The 24481-nt window shown below is 40.4% G+C and overlaps 1 protein-coding gene across 1 annotated transcript; it reads right to left on the bottom strand.

The window, feature by feature from the left end:
* Positions 1–78: 78 nt before the first annotated feature.
* On the bottom strand, positions 79–2200 carry atp5mc3a (ATP synthase membrane subunit c locus 3a). Its single transcript, XM_056427064.1, has 5 exons — positions 2111–2200; positions 1898–1998; positions 1032–1106; positions 503–684; positions 79–385 (listed from the first exon to the last, which is right to left on the bottom strand). Exons 2-5 carry the CDS (start codon positions 1934–1936, stop codon positions 271–273), a joined length of 411 nt encoding a protein of 136 aa, XP_056283039.1. The 5' UTR covers positions 1937–1998; positions 2111–2200; the 3' UTR covers positions 79–270.
* Between the last annotated feature and the right edge of the window lie 22281 nt (positions 2201–24481).

Here is a 24481-nt window from a genome sequence, read left to right as displayed (position 1 = left end):
AGAAAAGATGACATTCAATTAAAAGAGACTTCTTTCTATTGTGCTAGCAAGATATTCCAGACATAAAAGTTAGCACCATTGTTAAATAGTCAAATACATGTATTTTAATCACGTAATTTCTTACATTTGTACAATACATGTTTTGCGTATTCTGACAGTGTCTGAAAGTCTTGAAAATATACATTTCCTTGACACCAACACGGAACAATTTTGGTATCCACAATAAAATATGTAGTCACATTTGTAATGAAAGTGTTGAATGACAGAGTTTTACATAGCAAACAGGATAAGGAAAGCAACCATCAAACAGAACAGTCCCATGGCTTCAGACAGGGCAAATCCCAGGATTGCATATGAGAACAGCTGCTGCTTCAGAGCTGGGTTTCTGCAAAGAAGAACAAGGTATGATGGCATCAACAACAAAAAACAAAGCATGCACCAAAAATCTATTCATTTGAGTTCAATTTAAATATTTTCAGGATGTACGTTTGTGCGAACTAACCTAGCATAGCCGATAATGAGACTGCCAAACACAGTCCCAATTCCAGCTCCAGATCCAGCTACTCCGACTGTGGCAGCTCCAGCTCCGATGAACTTGGCAGCGGTGTCAATGTCCCTGCTGATGGCGCTGGTCTGAAAGCCCCTCAGTGTGACCTGGGTGAGGGGGCTCACAGCAACGCTGCTCTGGAGCAAGACAAAACTGTTAACTTCCACCTTCAAAACCAATACAGTACGTTGATATACAAAACAGTGCTGAAACAAATGGCATTAGTGAGAATAAAGGAATGAAAAAATAAAGGCTACATTACAATGTGTAGAATACAAATTCCCGTGTTTCACTTTTACACAGTGAAGATATTTTATGTAGAGGAGTTGGGATTTTAAGTAAGTCTTTAGGCCGTTGGTCAGACTTCATTTATGATAGATATTTTTGACAATATTTCGGACATAAATTTCTAGAATCAGTGATGCAAAACTCGTGGTAAAATGACAGTTGCTGTTCCAGTAGGGAGCCAGTATTTTATTCTTACCTCTGTTTTGAGCTCAGGCCTGGACAGCACTGAGGCAGAGAGGGGTCTGTAAAGAGCCCGGGAACCAGCACGGACCTGAAGCAACAGACGCAGTACACATTTAGTTACATAACAGGAAAGCTCAATAAGATATGAAACATACTGTTGGTAGATATGCCAGGTGCCAGCAGCTGGAAGGAATCCTAACGTCACTGTGTCAATCAGTGTCAGTCACTGCAGTGCACACACTATGACCTGTGGCCTTAATGATTTGTGGCTACAGGCTGTGCTGTCAAAGTCACTCCTGGGTGAGTTAGTTTTTTGTGCATCTGAGGTGCTCGCAAAATACAACAAACAAAGCGATGGCTTACTAACACATCGTAATTTAATCTGGTTAGCCTGCTACAGAAACAAGAAACAGAAATATGACCTTGGAGAATGACTTAACCACACAGGCTACTTTACTCTGGAGGATAAAATGCACGAATACACAAAGTTTAAGGATCAATTGAACAGACGTTTTTGAGAGTTTTCAGGGGAACTCTGCACACAATTCAGCTATCAAGCTAAAGGCTTATGACGACCTTAGCTAACGGCCATTACTGAACATGTTTGCTACAAGCTAAACCAAAGGAAGTGGCAGCTATTATAATAGCTGACAAGCACCATCGTCCTTATCGTTAACGCTCCACTGCACACGTTCAACACGTCTTGATGTTACGCAGGGCTCGCGCAGGAGCTCGCTCGCCTGTTGGCCTGGACTGCAGATACCCTTGCGAGTCAGCTGCTGTCAAGTTCAGCCAGAGGCCCAGCGGATTTATCTGGTATATTAGGAACGCACGACTCAAAGTTACAGCATGAAAACACACCACAGAGAGAAAACTCACCAGAGCCGGCGTGGAGACGAACTTTGCACAGGCGTACATGTTTTCTAATTTAGGTAATTTTAACCGGTTTGGTCAAGTCTGGTTGAAGCCCAGGTCTCTCTCTGAGGAAGGAAGACCGGAGAGAAGTAAGGTCAAACGGGTGTGAAAATGCTCCAGCCAGAAAATACACACATTCGTGTGTACATCCACATCCATTCTGCATGCTGTCCTCACTTGTGCGCTGCAAAGTGAAGTTAAGAGAGAGGATGAAAACGGATTTGTAAGGATAGGCTTCTCATTCAAACTGCCATTACACACTTACCGACTGCAGAGGTCGAACCACAGAAGAAGAGTGCGCCTGCGCGATGTGACGTGTGTAGAGGCCCGGATGATGACAGTGAAAGGTAATTTCACAGAAACTTTATTGAATAAATTCGCAAAAACAGCAATGTTTATTCGCAAAACTAATCTTTGATTACGCACGGTCTGTGTATATTGATGAACGCACGTTTATTGTGTGGATATAATTAAGAAGGAATATAAAATATTCTACATTTAATTATATTGCTTGGAGTTGTATTTGTTGAAATTGACAGCTCCTGTTGGCCTGACTATATTGAATGTTAGCAGATTAGGGTAAAACAGATGTAGGCCCTTATTTTGTTAAAACAGGAATCTGATTAATCTCTTTGTAAAGTAACAGGTAAACAATACAGTTTATACAGGATTTTTTTATTGTTAAAACAATCCCATGAAATGATATAAATAAAAAATAAATCGATCCAAATAACAAGTATTGTTGTCAAAGCGTGATATGTATTTTTTTTGTGACCTGTTTTTAAAGACTCACACCTTTAGTAGCACTAATGTCTGTGGGGCTGAGTACTGACAGATGGAAAACAACATTGTTGCTTTTGGTCAACAATATCAACAGCGATCATTTCATATTGTGCTTCACTGGTGCATATCTCCAAGCAAGTTTACCATCAATCAAGCTACCACAAATCATCTGACACACACTTAATCTCCGACATGGTGAAAATTGGTAATCCAGCCTTTCTTATAGTTTTGAGCCTATATGTGCACTATAGTCACAAAAACAGCTCCAAAGAGGGTTTGACTGGAATTCTGCTTAATGATTTATTTGGGGTCCCAAATGGCAATGACTACTCCCCAGGATGAGCAAGATACCTTGGATCAGATTCTTTGTGTATTGTCTTCACACAAAAAGCTGTATATCAAGTTCTAGTGGAGATCCCACACCAGGCATGTCTGGCTAAATTCTTGTAAATGTAAGTCTATAAAATGATACACATCTAGAACATTTTCCATTTGAGGCAATGTTACAGCTATAATCAACATGGGGTCTTAGGTTTGAAATACTTTTTTCAATGTAAACCATATCCAATAACTTCACTGTACAGCACAAGTGAATACAGAATATACATAATGCTTCCTCCCCGGAGTCTTTGTGACTTCACGTCTCATAGGGTCCATTGGACCTGGCTGTATCTGATGCCTCCTGCCTGGTGAGCCGGCCTCCTGTCATGGCCCTGCTGATGCATCCCGTCCCGTCCTCCACCCCGCATGTGGATATAAATGGTCCATTTGATTTATTTAAAGCAGCATTTACTATGATACATTCGTTTTGGGGTAAGCTTGACAACACACTTGCTTGTAATAGTTTAGTTGCATTTGTTTCTGTGGATGAATGTTCAAGATAAAACATATATACAACCATCTTCTAAAATATATATTACAAATACATATCTGTATATTAAATAATAAAATGATAATGTAATAATTTCTGCAGGGAAGAAGTGGTAAAACCTATCCGTAAAGTTGTCGCGGCTAACGTTAAGATTCTTAGTAGACTTTGGCTCATGTGGGAATGAGGGTCTACAGAATACATCGTAGTCTTTCTCAAAGCTGTTCTAAATAATATTATAATTGGCATCACACAAGCTCAACATAAAACACAATTTTCTTGTTTCTCAAACGGTCTCCATCCTGGCTGCAGAGAAGCAGAATTTCAACCAGTATTTCAAAATGAGTTTTTCCCTCGCAACAAAAGCTGCCTGTCGCTGTCCACCAGCATCACCTGTTGTGGTGTGAATTCAACACCTGCCCAAAGGGACTACTGGCTCAGGGCACTGCCTGTGCATCCCATAGGCTGATGGTGGAGCTGTAGGCTACCGATACTGGGGCGGATTTGTAATCGTGATGAATGACTCCACAGCAGCTGGTCTGTGATGGAAAGGTAATGAGCACGGGTAGTCTGCTTTTGCTGCTGGCTTCCAGAGAGGAATGTCTCAGTGGCTCCTCAGGTTATGATCTTTTCAGTTTCACAGCCAACATGAAGCCATAAGCCACACGAGTCTGGAGACTCTATGTGTCCATGGAATGCATAAGAAGACAGCAAAGTATCTGATGCATTACAAATCACACAACAGCTGAACACAAGTAATTTTATTCTATCCCATTCTATTGTTCTCCTATTCTATTCCGTTGAGTTCTATATTCTAATGTGTTCAGTTGTATTTTGCTCTATTCCATGCTGTTGTGTTCTATTCTATTCAGTATTACTGTCTATCATATTCTGTTGTATTTATTCTGTCATGCTCTGTTCTATCCTATTCTGATGTGTCCTATTTTATATCATATTCTGTTCCATTTGTATGGATAGAATTTGGTTCTATTCTATTCTATTCTATCCTGTTCTAATGTATTCTGGTCCTCTCTATTCTATTCAGCCTTTTCTGATTCTATTCATATTATATTATATTATTTTCTACACCATTCTACTTGTTCTGATCAGTTCTGTTCTATTTTTCTCTTTGTTTCATGTGTTTATTTTAAACTTTGTCAACAACCCATTTCACATTATTTCATTTCTTATCATGTGTTAGTGATAACCTCTGCAAAGCTACAACCAAACTTGTGTCTTACAACCATACAAAGAAATCACAAAAGAATCCCATAATCTGGTAAAACTAAATTTCATGTCCAGCAATTATTTTTCCATGAAGACACACACCTGTTATTGCATCATTAAAAGCCTTGTGTTGTCGGCCGATGACTGAGAATATCTTAAACATATCTTGGAGCAACACGACCGTTTCCCTAAAGGTCCAGCAGAGGGTGGTATAGGGTCTAACGTAATTAATGCCTTTGTTGGAGGGTCATGATAACTGCACAGAGGGGATGAGGAACATTAACTATGCACAACAGCATTGTTCTAAAATTCACAGGCAGATTAAGCAGAATTGTATATTTTCTTGATCCATGTCTCAATAACTATCCCATACAAAATAAATCAATAACCAATACAAATAATAATGTTATTCCATTTGTGTGATATTGTACCTGGTTTGGTCAAAACCTCCTCATCTAACTGTTAATTATGTAATTGCAGAACGAGAGAGCTTTGAAACAAAACTCTCATATCACAGATCTTGAGTTTCACATTACTGATATTGCAGTTGTGTTAATGCAAATGTCAGATGTAAGAATGTATTGTTTTTGCCCAAGTGTAATGCAGACACTTATAGGTCAGAGCTAGCCGTATGATAAAACATGAAGATTTACAATATATTAATTGCAGGACGGCACATATCAAAGTGGCCGTTAACTACCTGAGGTCAATGTCATACTGTCTAATTAACCGGGCAGCGGCTGTGTGGTCCTACATGGCTGAGGAAGGTGGCGAGAGCAGCCGATCTCACGCACCCCCCACCACCTTTTACTTCCTCCCATACAGAAGCACGCACGCACTCGCTGTCTGAGTTCCTGCATAGAACACTCCGAGACATTCCATTTGCATGCCCGCCCCATCAAGCTGGATGCACTCAGACTGGTAATAAAAGGCATTGACCCCCTTAACCTTTATGAATTACAATTTGTGCCTGCAGCACGTCCTGTCAGAGGCCTCAGAAAAGCAGGCACCTCAGCCCGGGTGTGTGCGTGTTGTTTTGCAGTTGTTAAGGAGAGGGGAAAAGGTTTTTACAGCTTCTCGTCGGAGCTCCTGACAAGCAGGGAGGAGGCGGTCTGACAGGAGAAGCAGGGTAGGGAGGGACTGCAGCGCTGCTGATGGCTCCATGCTAATCTCCATATCTGGATGCTGCACGAAACTACTGAGGCTCCTGTCTTTGTCGAGACCAAGGATACGCTGCCTGGAGGGCTACAGTTCATCTGCGCTCCACCTCAGATTCCTTATCTCACGTGCATTGCTTGAAAGTATGAACTAAAGCTAATCGATGAATCCGATAGCTTCTTATGGAAACATCTGGCGGCTCTTTCATTCATTTTAAGTCTGTCTTAAAGACAAATAAAGCAATGCAAACTTGCCCAAACCTGATTGTGGGGATAAACAGAAATTGGGAAAAGAAGTCTAACTTCAAGATCAAACTACAAGTATAAGTCTAACGACAACACTTGTTGACTGTTCACCGACATGGACTGAACTACAGAAGAGTATTTCACCAACACACAAGTAGACTACTTAGAATTGATAATTAAATGATCACCAGCAAGCTATTTCTAAATAGCCAGTGGAGCAAAAGAATTACGACGGTCCCATTTCTCCTGGGTGGCAAAGTTAATAATTACAACAGTGATCATCCGACACCATGGAAACAGTTGTATTCCCTGAGCAAACTGGAGAACAGGTGCGACATCAGGTGGAAACCGAATCCAGGTCACTTTGTTTTAAAGAGCTGCTCACAAACCGCAGCTCTGCAAAGACTCGGCTTGTGAATTCTTTAACCTGCGTGGGTTGTACAGAGAACCGGAGAACCTGCTTCACTGGGAGTGTAGACAGCCTTCAAGCAGCTGGTCCAATAATCCACAGCAGGAGCAGACAGGCACATCTCTGATACCGCGGGAAATCATCCCACAGAAGAGCACCGAGCGTTCTTTATCTCTGAAAGACATAAAGGACATTAGCATTCCAAAAATTGATTTTTTTAACAAATCCATAATAACACTGATCTTTGTGCAGCTGGTGAGCAGTGCAGTTGAAAGTGGTCTATGAAATGCCGAGGCTTGCAGTATCATTAGTCCGTATCATGACTTTTTAGCTAAGTATGTAACACCTCTATATCCACTAGATGCCCTGCACTTAGGGAAGTTATGAACAGCCATTTTATGAAATAACTCCCGAACAGCAGAACTATAATGCCAATATTGGTTGGATTTTTAAATGAATTCCTATTGACACTGTGCTGTTATAAACACGTGTGTGAACCCCTCTGTTTAACATCAGGAGATGCAGGCAGTGACTGTGTGAACAGGAGCGTGGCTGACAGGGGCAGCCGTGCGATGATTGGTTTACGGATCTGTGCTTTTTCTAGTGACTTCAAGGTCACTGAGATTTACAATGAAATGGCTTATGACACTTTAGTAAAAGCCACCCAAAGCTGATGACAGGAGAAGAAAACGAGCCGGCCACTTTAGAGGAATCTGCTTGACCTCTTACTGTGACCCATTAGGAGGATGTACTGTTGTCTGTTTTTTATTATCACACCTAACAAAGATGTTCACGTTAGTTTCAACAGACAGAAGGTTGTTAAGGACGGCATATGGAGAGTGGATATGATAGACAGATTGTATATGCTGCACACGGTATAGCATATCAGGAGAATGTTGCGTTTCAAGCTCCAGTAGAACTGCAGTTACAGACTACTACACAAAAAAGCATTAAATATGATTTAAAGGCCAATCTGTAATGGCAGTGTGCTGCCCCCTATTGAAATATTATTGCCCTACTACTTACTGTTTTAGATGGTGATTTAGTGTGTTCTGTCTAGTTTAGTTGATTTCAGTCGTAGCTCTGGAATATAATGCGTGCGCTTCTGATTTAAATAATAATACACATGTTGAAGGCTCTTAAAGCATTGTTCTTTTGTTTAACAAAACCTTTTTATTATTATTTTTGTATAATGATGGGTTTAGAACATTCAACCCCTAAGGTTGAAGCCCTTATTCTCTAACATGTCACTGTTTAACTAATATTAAAATCACCATGCAGAAGAAAAAAAATGCAGGCTTAGTTTCAAATCATAAAAGTGCATTACCAACACTTGGATAGGAGACTTGTTAGATGAAGTGATTTTCAAGGCATGTTTACTTTGCATTCATATGGAACACTGTTGATTTTTATGGGATGCATATGGTTCCATTTTATCGTGCTCAATTAAATCGCTTTAAACTGGGATTAACTTTTCGAAGTGGCAATCTCTATATATGACGTCTTCTTACATGGAGCTGTTGCCCACACGGCTGCTGCAAATGTCTCCTAAGCACTTGCTCACAGATTGAGGTGTCAAATATTAGTGGAAAAGCCCTTCCTGCTTTTAATGGCCTGACCTACATCCCAGTTCAGAGAGCTCATAAAAGCAGTCTGGTGGAGGTCCTGGAGCTGCACAATGTCACTCACAGATCCCCAACTCAGCAAGATCCGGAATGCTCAATTAGTTTCTTTTACAGGCCCCATTAATATGCATTAACTCTCTTTCCAATATGGGCACAGACAAACAGTCGCTGCTGGCCATATGAGAGAGGTAACACTTTGTATTTGTTTTACATTTTCAAAAACGTAATACATTTTGGCATCATTAAAAATAAATAAAAAAGAGAGCAGAACTGATATAGAGTTTATGGCAAAATACAGCGGTGGTTTATTGAACCGCAGTGCACATTTGATGTTCTTTACTTAAGTATGTATAATGTGGTTTACGGTTCTATTTCCACGGAATTATTGTAGTATTGTATTTAACTTTGCAGACTAAGATTTTATATATTATATAAAACATGATGGACCTAAAAATATGATGCATTCTTACAGATTAAACTACCTTAACTTCTGTTAAATTGTTGACATTTTATCTACAACACACCTATGAATGAATGCATCAGTAACAATCATCCAATAGTGTCATATCTAATACTAAAACCACTTTTCTATCTTATTTTTAGGACTTTGAGTACAATAATACTGCCAATGTAACTTATGTAGTTATACTTAAGTAACATGATCAATGCAGTAATATTACTTTAATTAATAGTACTGCAAAAAGACTAGTACTAGTAAGATGATCTGGATACTTCCTCCATTCGAGTTAAAACGTGTTTTGAAATGCAAAATGAGAAATCAGGCCGATAGATCGTGTTCAAAATAAGTAAACATCCCACACAACACAACAGTTATGGGAAACCATAACATTTACATATAATCCCTCAACCAGCCTCAGCTTCCCTTTTGAGCCAAGACAACAGATAGCTCACCACAGAAACCTACACAATCTGGTACCACTCCTCCCACACAAGAAACCGATCTGGCACATCGCAAGCTGAATCAATCATGGCACTTTATTATCCTGTCACTAGTCTGCTTCCTGCAAGTGTGTTTACCCTGTCCATGGCCCTGCGATTGTGGCTGTTCAGTGTACATTAAGACAGACATAATTGAGATTGTGGGCGGCCGAAAGTGCAGGGCTCAACCTGTTGCCGTTAATCTGTCATATTGTCGAGAGTCACAGCAGCAGTGACCCGTAGGAGGCTCCACCTTGGACGCACGACTGATGGCGCTTTGTTGTTTCATGGCAGAGGGCCTCACCTATTTTAAGTTTATTGGTGGGCCACCAACGGAGAACCCAAAGAAAGAGTGATGTATTGCTCCACCTCTGACTTCTATTCCTTTGCTCTGCTCCTTATCCATGTTAGGTACTTTATGATTAGTAGTGACGCTCTTAAAACTCATCACCTCCACATTTTATGCTGGTATTCATGATCTGAGTGATTAAAGATCCGACGGGCTTTTTTATGTCTAAGTCTTACGATGAAAAGCAAGTTGAACAACTCAAAGGAGCAAACAGCCATGACCAGCATAATGAAAGCTTAATACTTGGCTTTGTAATATACTAAATTATACAGGCAATCAATTTAAATTAATTGGTAACCCTTCAGATAGCAGCAGATTCTTTTTAAATTAGATTACTGATGGTTGTGCTGAAAATGTGTCTTCACTTTGTATAAATTAAAGCTCTGGAAAAACATTTACAAAATAACAAGATATAAATGAATGCAATCGTACGGTTGGAAAAGGTGCTTTTTACAATCACACAACATATTAGAAATAATAGCTAAATCTTGCCACAGCGGACTGTTATTAATTACCTGGCAAATAGGACCTGTCTGTTTTCAGACTGAGTTATAGCGGTGGTGAGAGATCACCAAAGAAAATTAAACAGCAATCAAAGTACATTTCTATCATCAGAATTCTGATTGTCAGGCTCACCTTTCTCAAGATGGCTCAGAGGTGCTCTACAAACCCAAAACAGTTTGTGTTAAGTGGCTCAATTTTCTACGGTTCATATTTTATATTTACGTTGCATCACACACGTATATTCTGCATTCTTGTTTCTGGTATGCAACACCATTTATTTGACATGTAAACATGAGAATGCTGCCATGAAACTGCATTTTATTGACAGTTAGCGAAGGCGCAGCTTCGAAAGAGTCGTCTGTGGCTTCCGCTGTGCAAAGCAGCACGATATGTTTACGCCACACTAACAGAGACAGCAGCAATAACACCGCGCACCCGGGAACATTCTTTATCACATCATGCACGCCTTTTAACCAGCCTTGATTTTGCACTGCAGAAATTCCCAATCGTTTAAATCTCAAAGAGGATGTAAGTATCTGGCTCTGTGTCTTCAGGATGTGGCTTCTTTTATAGCGGGGGGTTATCTCAACCTGGAGACCCATAAGTTATGAAATGTCAGGATCCTATGCATTCTAATTGAGTGTGGAACAGTTAATGGGTGTGGAAATTCAGCCACTTGACGTTTTATTCCCCTGTGTGCCATTTCACAGCCAAACATGAGCCTCAATTAAACGACAAAATGGGCCCATCCTTGAAAATAACAACAATAAAAACACAAGCCTCTGTGGCAATAATATCAGGTCTCACCTTGAATCAACACTGGTCACAGCTTGCAAATGACTAAACAGAGACACTGTGGAAGGAGCAGAGACAGGCGGGCAATGTGGGGTATTTTATACCAGTTTAATACAAGAATGTACCATATGAGGGCTTCAACGAGCAATCATTTACTTTATTGATTAATCTGCAGATTATTTTCTCTCTAAAGGCCAGTGGTGGAATGTAACTATGAACATGTACTGAAGTACTTGTACATGCTTATTTCCATTGTATGCTTCTTCATACTTCAATTGCAATACATTTCACAGGGAAATTATGTGACCATTTTTTTACCTTTTACAATAATAAAAACACAGGCTATAATGATTCAGTACTACACTAATCTACCCAGTACAAAATATCTCATATTGAACTGCATTACTAATGCAATTATTCGCATGTTTATGCGAGTGAGAATTCGTAGGTGAGCAGAATAATACAATGTACTTTAATAATATGACAATGTCAAATGTTTATACATTAAGTACATTGAGCTGATAATATGTTTTTACTTTTACTTAAACTTAATGGCCATTTTAATTAATTTCCTGTCACTGAGTATTTTTGACTTTAGGAGGATTTCCTGAATAGTTTAAAAAAAAGAATCCCTCTTAATCATTTTATGAACCACTAAGTGTGTGGCAGTGTCTATATCAGCAGAGACTCGGTCGTTTGCCTGTACTTTATTATTTAGAAATTTTGCAAATATTCACATTGAACACTTTTCATTTCTGCTTGGAGAAATGACTTGAGTGATTATAATATGTCCAGATTAATTTCCTGTCAATCGACTAATAGGGTCATCTTTATACTGTCCATATATAGTGTTAAACTAAATGTTAGATGTGTTTTAAAGTGAATGGGAAAAGCTTTTAATGACTTAAACTTGAATCTGACACACGGCAGGTCAAACCTTCCCACTGTTCCCATCAGACTCAGGGCTACATGTTCTACCAAACTAGTATACCTGCCCAAAAATCTCTCCCCGAAAACGTAAAGTTACCTATGTGTTGCTGAGAAAAACTTTTTTTTAAATCCAGAATCAATAATGCTTAAACTTTTTTTCCTTTTTCAGCAGATGTCTGCAATCCATAAATACACATGGAGCATGTCCTATTAAATCTGGCGATATGGCGAGGGGCTAAATATTGACCCAATCCTGATTGGAGGAGATTTTTTTTCACACTCTTGCTTATTGTTTTTATGACTCTTTGACTTTAACCCCTTTCCTGCTTCACTGATTTCATGCAACAAACAATAGCTTTTCAATAATTCAATTTATAGCTCACCATAAATGCAATTCAAAGGCCAATGCTGTTGCAAATGAACACGGAAGATGCTTTTGGCTCCAGCAACTTCCCGGTTGCCAGAGGAAAGAGAGAATGTATATTTTACAGTTGCATCACATTCCCATTAAAACGAGGAAGCTGCATTTCCAAGTGTGTGGTATAAATATAATATACAGAGTTAAGAGACAGATGGCAGAAGGGAACTCTCAAGTGGCAACACTGTGCAATGGTACCACTGCAGCCAGTGCCAATGAAGAAATCCACCCAAAACCATCCGAGGCCAGATTGGATCTATTAATACATATTTATGTGCATCTATCATGTGCTTATTCGCATACATGTTCATGTGGGCAGTCTGACCCCGGTTGCACACGAGGCCACATCTCGCTCATCATTTATTGTTCACGCCAGAACACAGAGAAGTGATACGTGTGAATGCATCTAAGACACCAGCACAGAAATGAATTACCTTTCTATTTATTTATCCAGGCCTTTCTGTCAATCACAGCAATAATCAGAACTAACTCATTCAAATTTTGAGAAAATGAAGGATGCATTCCCTCCAATTTTCAATTTGGAAGTGGCAACTATGGCCATGATGAATGTCTGAATAGTCCATCTTCTTCCTCTCATTTCTCCTAACCTTTCTTGACAGCTTAGATATTGCCTACCTGGTAATTTGCTCTACAATAATTGTTACTATGAGATTTCCCCCAGCTTTTAACAAGGATTCTTAACACCCTCTGTAGGTGACAAAATGCAATTACAAACACAAGTGCCCCATCGTGACGGGTCATCAGCAGCTGCCACCTCCATTCCCCAGCCCCAACTGGTTCCATTAATGAAAATAACAAAAACAAAAGACATGCAGGCAGATTCAGCAAACATTTGCTTCAAATAAAATTTTAATTAAAAGATATGAAGCAGTTTCATTGATTAACAACATCGGTGATTAAAGTGAACGGCTGACTTTTTTTCCGAGGCTTGCCGTTTTGTTCCCGCTCAGAGATCATTTATTTGTTGTGCGGCCCTGTTTATTGATGAGTGTGTTTGATGAATGCAGATGTGTCTGTTTGGAGAGTGAGCTCGCTGATGGAGCGATCATATGTGCGAAACACCAGGCTCAGGCAAGAACAGCTGTTGCAGCTCCGTCCACCGGGACGCCATGTTTCACCACCACCCCGAGTGCCCATGCAGGCGCGCTGCTGTAAAGCTGCAACCGACAGATTCACAGCGTCCTAACAACTCTATGAATTTTATGACACATAACCGGAGCGCTCGCATCTCCGTCCAGCACTAAAACCTTAATTATTGGACTAATTGCTATGGCTATGTTCATCCCGCTGGTAATCCGTCGGTGATTACATTTTGTACTCAATACCGGGTTTACCCTTTAATTATAAGGATTATTAACCTTTAAAGTAGAGCCATGTGGGATTAAATCCAAGAATGTCAGTGTTAAAACCAATCTTTTTCAAAAACAAGCTGAGAATGAGGTTCATCATTGAGTCATTGTCAGGAGACTGTGGGCTAGTCGAGATGTTGTAACAGCAATGAGCTGGTGGTAAGGCACAACCAAAAATACATATGGAGGTGTTGGACCAAAAACAAGGCGGCAATGATCGTAAAAATTGAATACGAAATCTACAGTGTGCAGATCTGTATTTATATTTTCATTAAAACAGCAATACGTCCTTAACCACATCTCTTCCAGAGAGCTCACGCATTACTCCTGGTGGGCTGGCGATCAGTGCAAAGAGATGGCGAATGGTACAAGGTCTGACCACGACAGAATGTCAACACGACGAGAACAAGGTGAAAGGGTGAATGAGTCAATGGTAAACATTTTTTAAATGAATAGAATACAGTCAGCAAGATGTCCAAGGCTTTTCACCTCTAAAGCAGGTGAGTTCAAAGTCAGTCTAAGTGGAGCGTGATTGAAAATCATTGGAGCTCTTGAAAAACAAGAGTGCATTTTTGAACAATGAAGAGGATGGATTGGTGTGGCCGAGGTTTGATGACGAATCATTGATCTACACGAGGCCTCTTCGTGCACACCTGTGTAAGACACTGTAAGGAGGCACACAGGCTCTGATTAGTATTAGAATTCATGAATATAAACGACGGTAAGTAGATACCATCAGTGTCACCGTCGCTGCTGCGGTCATCCAACGCAGCAGAATTTTGTCTGATCGATACCTGCCCTCATCAATAATGTAAGAGAACTATTTGCCACCAATGAGGCGAACATGAACCATGAGCGAGAGACCATGATGCTGAACCCCCCCCCCCTCCTGCCCCTTCCCTTATAGCTGAGTCAAGCAGTTGGAATCAAGAGCTGTTTGCCCATGCCTAAGCCACGCTGCATTATCTAGAGCAAGTCTTCATTTGAATGTCCTAATTAGTTAATTAGTTGGTGGTTAAGGATGATATGAGCATCTCATCAATCTCTCTCTCTACAAAAATAAACACCCTAGGATGGCGGTGAGTCATTAGAATACTGATGACTGGGAAGTGTCTGTGAGGATTAGAGGTCTGCTTGTGACACTCCATATTTCCACAAACCACCCAGCTCCACACAGAAGACTAAAGAGCCATTGCCTGTGAGCTTCGTATGGATGACAAACCAAGCATGACATAATGAGTTTACAGAAACTCTGAGGAGCTCAATTAATGCTTTTTCATGCGTAGCTTTTGGGATCCATTTACTTGTTTATCACTGATGGAGGGAAAATGCTAATTAGACATGAGAAGGAAAGTTGTTCCCATACACACATATTATTATAACAGGTACATTTTAAGGAAGTGTGCATTATGGCTTTTAGTGCATCTTTTTACCAGCCGTCTTAGTTGTCATGTGGACTTTGAACAATTACTCCAAGCAAAGTAAAAACAGTGCAGACAGAGTTTGTTCTTCATTTCTGCAGTGGAAAATATGAAGGAAGGAGGAGAAGAGGGGAGAAGGGGAGGAGAGAATAGGTTAAAAATAGTTAGCATATGGCAGCATATGATTGAGCTTCCAGGTCTCTGAAAAATTCACTCTAATTATTCAACGCTATTCCTCTGTCATCCTTCCCTACATGCGTGGAAGTGCATGTGACTCCAACTAATATACATAATCCTGCTACTTAATTGGCACAGATCGGGTGAAAGTGGGCTAGGAAACCTCCTTAGAGACTAATAGGGGCACATATCATTGGTTCCATCAGAACAGGAGTCCCATAGGTGATAGAAGTCAGCAAATATTTCATGAGCTACACGACTGAAGTACCTCACCTCTGGAGTTCTGTGCACTATCCTGCATAGAACACTTCCCAAACAGTTCAGCTGTCAGGGGTATTTATAGCAGGCGGGCTGATTACTGATGCTAATGCCGTGGAAATTATGCAGTGCACTATTGCTGTCATAACAATATGTTAGACTTAAACAGGAAGGTTAACTAAACTAGTCATTTAAGCTATAAGTGGGCCACTGGCGTATGTCTGCATCAACAGATACAGATTAAGTTTATAGTGCTGCATTAACTACAACTGGTTTTCAGAGACATGGTCCTAGATAGGCCTTGTGTTTATTTAAATAATGTGGTGCTTCAGGGTAAGATTTGCTCAAGGACTAGATGGGAGAATAAGTTAAATTGCCATTGAAAACAAGTCAACGGTTAACCTTGAGCCAGAGGGCAGACGATAGAGATGAAACATTCTAGAAAAGTCATAACACGATTAGTGACCAAAATGATCAAGATTATCAGCATTATCACGGTATTATTTAAAAGTAATGAACATGTTATATTATATATATTATAGCATTATCATTTTATTATTATTAATATTAATAATAATAAGAGTCTCGCTCTGTCACACACACACTACCTATCTCCTTTGTTGAACTTGAGAAATATAAAAATGAGCCCAACAATGAACATTAAGAGAGAAGTTTTGTTAAGGTGGAGGCAACTTACATTGCAGAATTGTTGTTCCACCTTAATGATCAGTCCACCTTAAGGCTAAGTTGTTGTTAACTTCGGGGCTAAACCCTTTTAAGAATGAGATATAGATGCTTTTTAACCATGCGTTAGGGTCACAAAGCTGGATATCTGACAGAGCTGCTATTCTGAAGCTATCTGTGTTGGAAATAAAAATGAAATACCTGATGAACATTATTTGTGAACAGATTTACTGAGAAAACTAAAAGATGCCAACACTAAACATGGGGGTGGTTTGTGACTGTGAGAGCAGACATTTTGCAGGAGTCATTAGCACTGATAATTAGCTCAGTGTGGTTTCATAATAGACAAGAGAATATGAGGGTTTGCAGGACTAGTGCACCCTGGGGTGTCAGCAGTGTTCACTCAAGCTACTTCCACATGAGAATAAGACAATAACTATAAACAGATTGAAGAACGATTTTAGAAGCAGTCCAGTCGCCCCGCAAAGCGCAGGCTGTTCATGACACTACAGAGACAACTGCTTATCAGTCCATATATGTGCTGCTTAGTGTTCCCATTACTTTGTCCACTCCCAGTGGGTGTGTAATAGTCATGCTGGTCGGTAAAAGCAAGAAGATTTAACATAATTAACTGTTATTTGGGGTTAATTTGAATTGTTGCTGGTTCATTCTACCTAGTTGAAAAATACACAAAGTTTGAAAAGTGATAGCAGTCTGACAGACGACAGCTTTGTCTACAGGGTCCAGTATTCAATAGAGATATGAGTATTAGCTACATGCTCATTCTTTTTCAGCATTCAGGGATTTTTGGGGGGTAACCCAAATCTGCGTGTATCAAATTAAAATGCATATTTGCAATGACCAATGGCGTTTTAACATTGTCACGCCAATCACAAAAAAATTATCTGGTTGAAACAAAAGTGTGTTTCTACTGTGAGCTAACTTTTCCACGGATTAAGTGAAAAAAAAACGGCTTGAGTTTTAAACAAAAAGGTCAGACAGGAAACAACCCTGTGCCAGGAAAAGTTCCACAATGTTAAGCAGAGATGGGCTAAATATATATTGTAAGGCTATTAAAGCTGACAGTGGCAAAAGATGCGTTTAAAGCTGCAGTTCAATTTCCCCATTTTTGTCATGTTAGGTTTTTTTCCCTCATTCATTTGGGACGGTGGTTCAAAACATTTAGAAATTGGCCCTAAGTTACCAACGGTTGAGAATCCCTGATCTAACATGCAAGAAGTTAATATATCCACATAAAAAGTCCCCACATACCTGTATATTACCTGTTGTTAGAACCCTGATAATCTTTGTTTTAAACTCATGAATCAATTAGATTTATAATGAAAAGCAAAGTAATCTCCCCCAGAAGCAAAATTTGAGATATGACCCGGCACTGTGTATTCTTTAGTGCTATCATGGAGCACAACAATGCATGAATGGTTTCATGAACCAACCAATCTCCCAACAACTCAGTGTATTCCTATAGGACAAGTCCCTTTAACCTTTCTGAAATATAGACTGCCTCAACAATCAAAATGATGGGCACGGTCAGCAGCCTTTAGGTTGAAACCAAAACCTTCAGAACCAGCACACCGAACAGTAAAACCACACCACAATAAACGGTTCACACTATATCAAAACAAATTGTGTCCACTAAAAGAATCAATTTTTGACATTTCACCTCCATCTATTGAGAGTTCACTGACCCTAGCTTTTAAATTTACTGCCCTGTACCGCCTCAATCAAAGTGTTTGTCAGCAACGCGTTTTGTTGAAAGTTTTAGTGTAGCACATTGCTGATCATGACATGTATAGATTTAATGGGCCCTTGAGCCACGCTTATATATCTCATGTTGTTCACACAGGATAAATATCTTAGCTCTCAGTGTATAATAACACAGGAGGAGATTTGTGGATGAGACACCCGTTTCTAATCTCAGATCTATTAAAGTGCTTCTGAATGAATCATCAAAGCTATTGATGTCACAACGGGCTTGTTAGCTGGATCCTGAAGTCAATAACAATTTATTTTGGGGTTTGTAAGAATGGTCACAAACGGTAACTTGTCATGAGCATTTGTAACATTGACTACTTAAATACATATTATATATATATATATATATATATATATATATATATAGTGACCATATGGAGATAATACATATTATGTTTACATTTTGCTTCATAAACATTGGTAGTTAAACTATGAAATGTAAAATGTTCAGTTCAGTCTCTATTTGGGTTTTAATTCGTAGCCCAAGTTTTAGATCAGTCGGGCGAGTGATTTTAGCAAAGAGGAAAATATAATCCCAAAACCAAAAGTTTTTCCAGGAACAAAAACAACCCACCGTCCAGGTGTCTCTTTAAGAATCAGAGAGAAGAGAGCTACTCCAAGCCGAGGATTCCTTTTAAGCAGCGAAGATGACGTTCTCCACTACGGTGCGAGGCTGTTCGGTTAGCCCGGGGAGAGGGATCATGAGTACAATATTGACTTTAAATTACAGCAATAGCTGCTGCTCATGTCGTCTCAGGACCATGCTGTGGATCAAACAAAAAGATCAGGCCAGGATTAGGAGAAAGCCACTGCCGAGCGCCGAGCCGCCTCTCTGCTGCGGCAGCACGAGTGCTCACACAGCCCCTCCCAAATCTCACACTAAGCTCTCCCCCGCCTCTCAACATGCAACACACAGACCTTACACTCATCTCATTTGATCTCAAAGCCCAAATTGATTACGAACAAAATTATCTCAACACAAGGGGTAAAGGTGGCTGGTTATGTGTGTGTGTGTGGTGTGTGTGTGTGTGTGTGTGTGTGTGTTTGTAGACTTTGTCAGGACAGATTTATTCTGACTTGAAGGACGGCAGCATTTCCTCCCTGATGGAGAAGATTCTCACGTTTGCTCACAGGATACAGCCGTGTTCTTGCAACGTCTTGTAACAGCGCTTTTATTTCCCTTTTCCTGGCAGTTAAACACAAATAACAGCATGGATGATGTGCTGGGATTCATTGTCTGCGCTCGGGGAGGAGTGCAGGATATGACTGGTGTGATAAATGATCATGCCTTGTGCCTGGCGTGACAAAGGAACTGCGGCACAATCTGCATGTGCTCCATCCTTTTCGCCATCATTAGGTGTAATTGGGACTCATGGCGAGGCGTGTTCTTTGTACACTGTGGAAGTACTGGGGAAAGAAGCTCTAACTCCTAATAGGACGAGCTACAGAAGGGAGACATGTCCAGGGCCAGTGCCGCAGCACTAAAAGTACGTCCCAATATGGCCGACAGTAAGCGGGAAGCTCAATAGGCGTGCTGGTGTCACGTCTCCTGAACTCTAATGTCAGAGCATCTCTATTGTCATGTCAAACTCCCCTTTTTGATGTTGACCTTCAAGGCTGGAGACACCGGGGCTGTTATTGGCATGTGTCTGAGGAAGGTGGAGCATGTTCCTCCACTCTAAACACAGCACTCAGGCCCTGATTACAGTGCTGCTCATTAGCTATAATGGGGATGCATATGGAATTTACAGCATTGTGTAACAAGATTAAAAACAGACTCATGAATCCTGGTATTCAAGCACCCTTTTTTCCCGTCGCACTATTATTCATCATTAAGAAGAGAATCTCCAAACACAGCTGAGTATCTGCAGCAAGTTGGGACTAAACTGGCAGAGTAATAATAGATGTGGAGGGGTAAATGAGCTTGCGACTTACTCCTGTTTGTCAACCAAACACTCCAAGACCCCCATGTGCACTCTTTAAATGCAGTAAGTTCCAGCAGCAGAAACACAAAGTCTTTGTTTCATGACCTCCGCCTGTATATCCTTTCCCCTCCTTTGAATCAAAGCCCCCTCACCAGCTTTAGCATTTAGAATTAATTGCACAGTTATCCTCAAATTAATTCCTAACTGTTTTACAACACACAGAGAGAAAAGGGCAAACCAATTATTATTCTGTTTTCACCTTACAGAGGGGGATATTATGCAAATGATCCCCTCTACATGAGAAGGAAAAGGGGCTTTATTTTCCTAAGCAGATGCTGCCTAGACAGTCTAGCATTCTGTGGGGGACAGGAAGTGGGGATGCTGTGAAGATCTGATCGCTCCACCTGGCTTCCTACTGACTAAATATCCAAGCAATAATAGAAAACACGCTGATTAAATATTTATTTCAAATAATATTTTTTTTATAGATTTCATGCTGGACAACTAAGGTTAAAAGGAATGTTCCATGTGCTGTCTGGAAGTATTTTACAACTTCTGCCCTTACGAGCTAGAGGTGTTTCTTGATGGAAGACAAAGTCCCTTGGCTCGACAGACCTGCAAAATGTTTTATTTGCTACTTTCCCAGGAAAATAATACATACTTGGAGCGAGCAGCGAGCCTGTGAGCCAGACATCAAGAAGTGGCTGACAGGAGGACACTGCTGGGTTTCAGAGAGGACAGGGGGCATCTCACCTCCCTCGGCTGCTCCGCACTTCTGACCACAGCAAGTGTTTATTAATCTGAGACCTTGGAGAAGTTGCTAAATGTGACACACAGCATTTCCAACTTCTTAACAGTCAAGAGCCATAATGCTTTGCAACGAGCTGATTTAAAACCAGCTTCTTCTTCCAAGGTGGAACAAACAAAAGCTTTAATGAGCTGTAATGATGAGTTAAGGTCAAAGCACTTATCATCTTTACAAATCAGGAGAAGATATGCTCATGGAAATAAGCTCCCATGAGTATCCATCATCACCTCCAAAAACTGCATGCAGTGGCACAGCTCCAGGTGCTCGAGCAAATTGGGCTTTCGAAGTGGGATGGATCAAACGCTGGCTCAATATTCATTATTCTCTCTGAATGTGATCTGCTGCAGCTCTGTGAGTGGGTGAGGGTAATTGTGTACCTCATTGTGCGCGTGTTTGGACCCAACCTTAATCATGATGTCAGGCTGTTAATAAAAGGTTATTAAAGGAACAAAGATCCAGGTTTTACATATGTTAGGCAGGGGAGGTCTCAGGAACTCCTGTCTCTGAGGTAAACACGAGCCTTCATGACAAATGATGCACATGCTGAGATCAGATAGTTAACAAGAGATCCCCTTATTAACCAGGTCTGCATAGATAATTGGCACTTGAGCCTCACATTTTGAATCTGGCCTGAGCAGTGTCATTTATCAAGAACCCCAACATGCTGTCAGGGCTCCATAACAAGCTGCAGTAACTGATGAATCAAGATTAAGCAGATAAATTGCGGATGACAGAGGAGAAGATGGGCCACAGCCACATTGCAGGGGGCTTAGCTTGATATTCACCACATTAAAGTGGTATTATTTCTTACAGGAAGGGATCTTTCCTGCATTAGAGGCTATAGTTGTAAAATAGCTCCAGCCCGACAGCATCATGATGAAGAGTCTCAATGTAGATTGTAACGCTTTGCTCTAATCTGCATATGCTGCGTGCAAGCTGTTTGACCCGGAGAGAGAGAATGTGAGGCCATCTTCTCATATTTTCTCTCACAATTCTTAAGAGGTCTCAAAGTATATTAAAATTAAATGAGAAAGTTAATCAGCAAACAAATTTAATTTGAATCGAAACATTCTCTGGTTTTAGCTTTTCAACAGAATATTTCTGTTATTCTGATAGAATGAGCAACTTCAATACGTCACCCTTTGGCTCTGGCTATTTACAATTGGCATTTTTTACATTGTTGGGACATTTCTTCGACAAAACTTTCTAGGAAATAATTGGCAAATTAATTGATAATTCAAATAATGTATAGTTGCCGCCATAGGTAAAGATTACTTTAATTTACCAAACATAAATATGCATCATACAAAACAGTAATTGATCTCATTGCAGCATCGGGTTCAGTAATAAATATTGTTTACGATTTGAGCAAATTGTTGTTGTTTTACAATATAATTGGCATTAGCAAAACAATACTGGAGCACATTATGCCTATTACTGCTGCACAACGATATCAATCAAAACAATTATAGTAGATACAACTTCCTCATCAGAGTAACATAATTAGGTGCATTCATTCCAAACTTATTGGTTTCCTCTGACTGGTCATTGGTCTGTCTTCATAGCCTTTTAATGCAAGTATAAATCTGCATATGTGTGTGTGTGTGTGTGTGTGTGTGTGTGTGTGTGTGTGTGTGTGTGCGCGCATGTCACCATCCCTGTTTTTGTCTCACTGGTATATAAGTGTAGATAATTACAGATGATGGGCCGGTGATCAGCTGCAGGTATGGGAGCCACCTCAGACCTCGCCCAGCCTTGCACCTCCACCACTCCCCTGCTCTGTCAGGCATGTTTGGCAGCGTCTCCTTTCCCCAAGTCTCCAGCTGTCCAGTGGGGTGCGCCAAGTCACAGCAGGAGTGCCTGCCTCTCCATCTAAGACCCGTCTCTTTCTAGGAGTGTGTGTGTGTGTTTGAGGGGTGGTTTGTGGGGGTGGAGGGGGTCGTCTCTGTACTCGCATTACTCACTAGCAGACGGAGCATGCTGCCAGCGCCCAGCATGTCCGCCCACACGCCCCTGCCCTGCCGGTTAGACCTCACGGTTGGAGGAGATGATGGAGAGAATCTGGGATCCAGGAGGGGGGTGGATCCAGAGGAATCTGAGAGAAAGAGAGACAGACAGAAGCCCAGAAGCTTTCCTCCATCCCACAGGCCGATCCTCGGACAGCCCGATCTTAAATGGTAGTCTGAAGTCTCCTTGTTGGGGTTCTTTTGGGGGGAGGCAGGAGGGATGTCTGTGAGTTGACGGCTAAATGATATGTTTGCTTTGGAATTATCACCTCCCTTATTACCGTACTACGGATTCTACTGGCGTCTTCCAAAGCAAAGTAGCTTCATGTAGATTTTGATGTCGACAGTTTAATTTCAGTTTATTATCAAAATGATATTTGGCAACACAACTGACTTTAAAGCAACAATTAATGGCATGTATTTACAAAGTATTTGGACCTTAAAAATGATGTATAATGGCAAAAAGTTTCAGAAGCACAACTTTGTGATTGATGTCTGTATAATAAGAAGAAGAAGAAGAAGAAGAAGAGGAATATTAAGAATAATAATGAAAATAGGAAAAATGACTTCTGCATACAAAGAAAAATATACTTAATATATCTATAAATGTACCAATTAGTCATGTCAGGAGTGCAGATTAGTGAAACATTGGAGCAGAATATTAGTGAAAATGGGTTAGAAACAGTAAACAATAGCAGTCAGATCATGTTCATCATGAACATTTGAACACATTCTCCACAACAACTCTTCCAAATAGAAGTAAGAAGGGCTCATTACGACCGGCCAGCACTACTGCCATGTGCCCACAGGGGGCTCTAGTGTACCACACATTCTACCGGCCTCTTAGCGGCTGCTCAGTGACCACGGTGCTGATTGTGTTGTTGAGGGGAGACCTTTTGAACTGATGTGCTGTACGATTGATATAAACATTAACCAAGCTTATAAACAAATAGGAATATAACATGCTGTAATGGTGCAAATTAAATACAAACAGGGTTTAAAAAAAATTGTTTCAACAAAACAGATGCACTCACAATGTAGTAATGTAGCACTGTATGAAAGTGGTCCAAGAAAATGTAAAAAGCTGAAAGTCTGAGTGAATACACACCATACCGTGATCCTGATATTTCTGACTGTGTGTGTGTGTGTGTGAAATTCCAAGGTGGTGAACAGTACTTGATGAGCTAGCTCTGGAGACCTCTGAATTTTAATGATGTTGGAGATGATATTGTGTGTCCTTCAGCTTGTTATACTGACACAAGCACTCCATAAATCATCATACCTAGCTATCGTAAAATCAATACCAAACTGCTACCTCAGCGCAAACCCGTAATAAGTTTTTCAGCCATCTAACAGCTTAAACTTTGCTGTAATGCCGCTCGACCTATAGGTTAAGATCAGAGCATGCTAAATTTGTTTTGTAATAGAGACTTTCTAATCCTTAATGAAGCGCCTATTAGGGAGGCTTTTGTTGGCACATTGGTGATCAGTTGGTGGAACAGCCATTGCAATTAGGTTTGGATCTTTGTCCGAGAGCAAAAAAAGGAAAAAGGAAATAAAAAAAGAGGGTGGGGAAAAAAGAAAGAAAGCTTGAACGGTCAATACATGTTAATCCAGTCAGAAGTCGTCGGCGCCTTTGAACAGGACTCATGCTGAGTTTTTTTCACATGCACTTTTTTCATCCTTCCTTAAGAGAGGCCATCCCTTAAGGATACTGCCACTGATCCTGAGACCAGACTACCACTCACTAATAAGAGCCCATGTGTAAGCAACAGTGTCCACATTAAACACATTATTACAAAGCTTTGTGTAAAACACAAGCCATAAATACGTTTAATAGAAATCGGGAGACCTGAGAGAAATAATGGGATTGCTA

The sequence above is a fragment of the Pseudoliparis swirei genome, chromosome 2 (assembly GCF_029220125.1).
Source record: "Pseudoliparis swirei isolate HS2019 ecotype Mariana Trench chromosome 2, NWPU_hadal_v1, whole genome shotgun sequence".
Taxonomy (NCBI): domain Eukaryota; kingdom Metazoa; phylum Chordata; class Actinopteri; order Perciformes; family Liparidae; genus Pseudoliparis; species Pseudoliparis swirei.
The sequence above is the reverse complement of the archived record's forward strand: the minus strand, read 5'-3'. Positions and strand labels throughout refer to the sequence as shown.

Coding starts and splice junctions, on each gene's coding strand:
- atp5mc3a (XM_056427064.1), bottom strand. CDS start 1,936: ATGTACGCCTGTGCAAAGTTCGTCTCCACGCCGGCTCTG. Junction 1,107..1,897: donor TCGTCTCCACGCCGGCTCTG/GTGAGTTTTCTC, acceptor CTGTTGCTTCAG/GTCCGTGCTGGTTCCCGGGC. Junction 685..1,031: donor GGCCTGAGCTCAAAACAGAG/GTAAGAATAAAA, acceptor GTCTTGCTCCAG/AGCAGCGTTGCTGTGAGCCC.